We start from the raw sequence: 6,190 nt of genomic DNA, 5'->3' as shown, positions 1-6,190 counted from the left end.
GCTTTACCCTGCCCCTGAGCCTCACTGCAGATAAATTAAAAATGAACTGCGGGTTTCATGACTCATGAAAGCCATGCACTCCCTCCTGTGTGAACTGCATTCAGGGGCTGTTTATCCTCTCAGAAAACATTTTAAAGACAGCTCACTTGGCCTACACAGACTAGACCACACTGCCTCCCTCCCTCCCAGTCCCTCAGCTCTAACCGCAGTGCTCCCCTCCCAGTCCCCGGCTCACCCTGCAGGATACGCCACCAGTCCAGTTCGAGGGTCACAAGCCAGTCCGCTGCTCCCTGAGGCAGTGATGCCGAGCACCTTCTCCAGGGTCACCTGTAGGGGGCGACACAGAGGCACAGGACTGGTTATGATCTTGGTGCAGCGTAATCAGTACCCATTACTGTACTTGCACATGGCACTGAAACCATCCCTTTAGAACTAGCCTCATGAGACACTGCTTCCTGAAGTATTGATATCAAGCATTAGAATTTGATCCAGTAACTGGATTCTGATATTTTGGGCTTGGTTCTCACAGTTATTTATTCTTTCACACTCATTTGCATTAGACTTGTTTTCAGAGTGTTGACAGATTTGAGGAATTTGAAAAGCAGAAGCACTTCTAGTTCCAGTTCTTCTCAGAGTGGTGAGGCTTCATCATCAGACACAGAGTCACAGAGACACCCACACACACACACACACACACACACACAGGTGAGGCTTCATCATCAGACACAGAGTCACAGAGACACCCACCCACCCACACACACACACACATGCACAGACACACACACACACAGTGTTAATAACAGAAATGCCACCTTGCTTGCAGATGGTATGCAATGCCAGTGCTGCGCTACACGCTGGCTCTGTGCTGGTGCTGACTGCAGCATGGCTCATTCAGAGTTTATTAATCTATAGAAAGTGCACTTTCACCTTCACTGCCACCCTGCTGTTGTTTTCACACAGCCTCCCTGCCCTTGTTGATGCAGAATGCCTTGTTTGCACACAAACACACAGCACTCAGACACACAGTGTGTACACACAGCCAGGCTCACAACAGCATCTCAAGACTGTCCTCCACAACTCCAAGCAGCACTTAGCAAGAATCAATAGCAAGCTGGGTATTTACATAGGGCTGCCCCTCCCTCCCCTGCACAGAGCAGCCCAGACTGTGAACGGGACCCTTATAAGCCCTTACCGTAGTAAAAGCATATCAGGGCGTAATAAAGCACAGTGAAAGCATGGTGAGGCATTGCTAAGCATTGGAAAGCACAGAGAGGCATGGTAAAGCATATTAAAAAACATTCCAAACCAGGGTAAAGTATGGGAAATGCATACTGTAGTATGCTGCAATTACAATGTGGGAATGAACTCCCAGCACACAGGAGACGCTCTCTGATGTACAGTTGTCTAGCTGTGTATAGTGGTACAGTTAGCTGTGTATAGTGGTACAGTTGTCTAGCTGTGTATAGTGGTACAGTTAGCTGTGTATAGTGGTACAGTTGTGTTGCTGTGTATAGTGGTACAGTTGTGTTTGCTGTGTATAGTGGTACAGTTGTCTAGCTGTGTATAGTGGTACAGTTAGCTGTGTATAGTGGTACAGTTAGCTGTGTATAGTGGTACAGTTGTTTAGCTGTGTATAGGGTACAGTTGTGTTGCTGTGTATAGTGGTACAGTTGTCTTGCTGTGTATAGTGGTACAGTTGTGTTGCTGTGTATAGTGGTACAGTTGTCTAGCTGTGTATAGTGTACAGTTAGCTGTGTATAGTGGTACAGTTAGCTGTGTATAGTGGTACAGTTGTGTTGCTGTGTATAGTGGTACAGTTGTGTTGCTGTGTATAGTGGTACAGTTGTCTAGCTGTGTATAGTGGTACAGTTAGCTGTGTATAGTGGTACAGTTAGCTGTGTATAGTGGTACAGTTTGCTGTGTATAGTGTACAGTTAGCTGTGTATAGTGGTACAGTTGTGTTGCTGTGTATAGTGGTACAGTTGTCTTGCTGTGTATAGTGGTACAGTTGTGTTGCTGTGTATAGTGGTACAGTTGTCTAGCTGTGTATAGTGGTACAGTTGTCTTTCTGTCTATATCGGTACAGTTCTTAAGCAGTATATGGGTATATGGGTCTGCTAAAGGAAGGCATTCCCCTGATCCAGGCTGAAAGGCTTGTCTGTCCAGCTAAGATCATTAAACCCTGATTAACCATCTGCAATACGGGATCAGCCATCATTAATCAATCCCCAGGCAGGATCTCTTGCAAAACGCCCCGATTGTGGACTGCTACAGGACGGTACATAATGAAGATCATCATCCGAGCATCGGGACTTACTGTACACGGTATGATCTGTCAGTAACTATCATCACACGCATATAGAATACACACAGCACTGCACTAAATGAACCGCAGAGAGTAACACTGTATAGCACACAGGAGAGAGAGAGAGAGAGAGAGAGAAGAGAGAGAGAGAGAGAGAGAGGAGAGAGAGAGAGAGAGAGAGAGAGAGAGAGAGAGAGAGACTTTTTGACTTTTCAATTCCCTTTATTTTCAATTAATAATACATTAATACTTTTTTCATGACAAAAAACCAACCACAAATATTATTCCCCCCACCATACAGAAAAGAAAACACACATCCTCTTTCCCTTCCGTTATGTTAAAAGTTAATTTGTAAGTTTACTCCGTCTAATTCACACAGCACCTCATTTACACACCACAAATCCTCAAATTTTCCAAGACCTTTCATCACTTTATAAAAACTCATAATCTACTTTCAGTCTGCATTTCACCAGTATCTTAAACATGCTCAGCACATGGAAAATTCACAATTTGATCAATTCGTTTTGTTTTCTTCCTATAACCCTTTCCAAAAATAAAAACTGTGATGTTAAAATTTAAATTGAAGGCAGTAAAAAACTGAGTTAAAAGACTAAAAATGGGTGCTAATCGGGAGCATGCGCTATAGAAATTTAAACACGGTCTCTCTCTCTGAACACAGAACGGACAGGAATCAGACACGCCGGGGTTAATAATGCTGAGAGAGAGAGAGAGAGAGAGAGAGAGAGAGAGAGAGAGAGAGAGAGAGAGAGAGAGAGAGAGAGAGAGAGAGAGAGAGAGAGAGAGAGAGAGAGAGGAGAGAGAGAGAGAATAAACCAATATGGATCGATTGATATAAGGACGTGAATGCAGGTCAAGCAGATAGATAGATAGATAGATAGATAGATAGATAGATAGATAGATAGATAGATAGATAGATAGATAGATAGATAGACAGACAGATAGATAGATAGATAGATAGATAGATAGATAGATAGCGGTCGAAATGCATCTGACGGCGTGGTGGTATTTACACGTGAAACACACCTGAAATACACAATCAACCGTCGGTCAGTCTACAGCACCCTCATCTCTTCAACAAGACAAAATCAACCAATCACTGTTAAATCGATAATCGATACGTACTTTATTGCCGAGGCTCTCCTTGTTGCTCCCGGCTTTGTTCCTCCTGAGTTTGATGGAAGGAGACCGGAGCAGGTTTTTTAATCCGGCTCTTTATAGTTGAGCCCTCCATCGTCATTTTGAAAAAAATAACCTGCAGGCGAATCCGGCGACTAAACAAAAAAAAGTCAATTCAAATAAAATGATTTAAAAAATAAATAATAAGAATAATAATAATATGTGATCTCTGTATTCCCCATGTATGTGTCAGTGACGGGGGGCGTTCGGAATGTTGGAAATGTTTTGAATGTTCAAAATAATGACGCTCTCATTGATCTCCTCAGTCTGCAGCGTTTCTGCAGCCACGCATGCATGCATACAGCTATGCCTGCCACATGAATCTGTTCGCTCGGTGTCTTTGAGGGTGAAGAAGAGAATGAGAGAGAGAATAATAATTATAATAAAAATCCACAGCCAGGCACCGTACCTTCTGCGTTTGCAAACAAATAACAATGAAACAACAATGTAATGATTCCGGTGAGAATAAAACAAAAAATGTCTGCAGAAAATGCGCGCCGGTGTCGTTTTCTTCTCCCCCTACATCATGTCTTGACTGTCTGTCATTGCATAGGCTTTGTGCAAAAAATATTTAACGGCGATTCAGAATTGGGAAAAATCTCGCCATGGCAAGGCACTGTTTTTGTAAAATCCTTCGTGCGTTCGGCTGCGCTTGCACCTTCGTCAGCACTTCTGCATTGATTGACCTGAACCGGTAGCAGCCGCGCTGTGCTCTCTCCGACCTCTGGGTGTTATCAATTCGTTCGTGTGTCCCCCTGATTGTCAGTGTGAAATCAATACCTCAGCCACGAAGGATTCCCAGCCACGCTGTCAAACTCTGGGCTTGTGATCTGTCCGTCTCTCTCTCACTCTCTCCGTCTGTCGCTCTGTCATGTGTTGCTCCCGTCAGTGTCAAAACAGAAGCGGTCGCGTTTTTTTTTTTTTACATAAGGAGGGCCATTGATTTATACCTGATCAGGTGCCACAAAAATAATAAAACAATGTATTTTTGTCCGTGCAGTGGTGTCACTCGGATAAAACGCGCTCACCATGCAGAATACACCGCATCCTGCCTGTCTCAGTCGCTGCTGCTCCGCGTCTGTGAGGCACGCTGCAGGATCTCCAATCCTGTCTGATCCGATCGCGCACTCTACTTGGTTGTTCCTTCTTTGTCGTTTGCCGATAATACAAACACGCTCACGTCACATATGTGCTTCCTTTAATGCAGCTCTATTCAAATCTGTCCCCTTTGCCTACATGTCTGTGTTGCTTTCATGTTAGGAGTCCTTGCTCGCGAGCTTCCTCCTCCAGCTGTCCGCAGTTTGTTTGTTTGCTCAGCTGATGAAGACTGGACGCCGATGTTATTATCACTAGCGCGCCTTGCAATATTGCTGTCGTACACTGAGCGCGCGATACAGTGCTGTCGTGAGAATGGGATTACCCCCAGGGCTACCATATTACTTCTTCCTGAATAAAAATTTAAAAAATGATGATAATAATAATAATAATAATAATAATAATAATAATAATAATAATAATAATAATAATCTACTGAGATATGTAAAGCTTTGAAAGGTAATAATAATAATAATAATAATAATAATAATAATAATAATAATAAATACCAGCTAGGCCACCGTCATCATACGCGTATCCATGGCAACATTATTACTGTACAGCAAGATTACTGTCCGCTCCCGTAACCGTATCGTATGTATGAACCAACCGTGAACGCACGCTTTTCGTGGCACAGCATGTTTATAAACGGAAAAAAGGTATTACAATCTGTCTAAGAACTGAAAGCACATATTATATTGTTGTTTTGTTGCACTTCGTGTCAGCCCCGTGTCAGCAGTAGCGCAGTGTCGTGTGCTTAGCCTTTGACCAAAGTGCTAGGAGTTTAAACAGCAGTTTAAATGGCCTTAGTTTTTTTTTTCTTCTATGTAAAAATGCGTTACTGTATCTCCACGATCGATGCAGCCGCCGCTTACTCCTCCTCGTTCCGCTTTCTCCTCCCCGGCCCCGCTGTCACTGCGTGTCCGGCTGCCGGTGCCTGTGTGCGGGTCGAGCCCGGATTGTCACCGGCCGTGTCGTTCTCAAGAACCCGGGCGCGTCTTCCCCGTCCACCGCCCATATAAACACTGCAAACCGGCTCCCCCTTTGCCAGCCAGTCTATGGCGGCCCTAGCGGCTCAAACATCAGACACGTGCACACGTTTATGTGCCAAATTCTGCAAGGTAGAATTATATTGCCAGAACTGAACGACTCTGCAAAAAAAAAACAACATTTCTGACATTTACTGCAGTATTCTACAGACAATACCCCGCCTACAGTGTAAAACACTGCGGTTTACTGCGTCTGTGTTGTAAATACCACAAATAAGTTATTCAGAAGTATGTACTACAGGTAATGCAGTGGATTTCAGTATGTCGAAATGTGCTGCACTAGACTGGAATATTGCAGTAAAAAAAATGAAATAATGTGTTGTTTTTACTAAAGCATATCAGTTTCACTGCAATAAACTATACTGCAGCAAAACTGCAGCATAGCAGAGCGTCCGTGCAGTATTTATAGCACAGAATACTAAACTACATTGTATAGCAGTTTACTGCAGTCTGCAGATAACGTCACTTTATCAGTTGTGTGTATCTCTCAGACTTTAACAAAATAGATGAATACTGTGTGCAACGCTATGGGCACAACACGGTT

General features: G+C 43.6%; 1 protein-coding gene across 1 annotated transcript in view; it reads right to left on the bottom strand.

The window, feature by feature from the left end:
- Positions 1–5,667, bottom strand: part of LOC117422554 (mitogen-activated protein kinase-binding protein 1) — a 27,769-nt gene extending 22,102 nt beyond the window's left edge. Inside the window, 3 exon segments of the mRNA XM_058990543.1 lie at positions 236–327; positions 3,449–3,526; positions 3,528–5,667. Of these exon segments, the coding sequence (XP_058846526.1) occupies positions 236–327; positions 3,449–3,526; positions 3,528–3,563 (206 nt within the window). The 5' untranslated portion in view covers positions 3,564–5,667.
- Positions 5,668–6,190: the final 523 nt, after the last annotated feature.

The sequence above is a fragment of the Acipenser ruthenus genome, chromosome 18, assembly GCF_902713425.1.
Source record: "Acipenser ruthenus chromosome 18, fAciRut3.2 maternal haplotype, whole genome shotgun sequence".
NCBI classification, from domain to species: domain Eukaryota; kingdom Metazoa; phylum Chordata; class Actinopteri; order Acipenseriformes; family Acipenseridae; genus Acipenser; species Acipenser ruthenus.
Note: the sequence above shows the minus strand (reverse complement) of the source record. Positions and strands in the feature narration are given on the sequence as shown.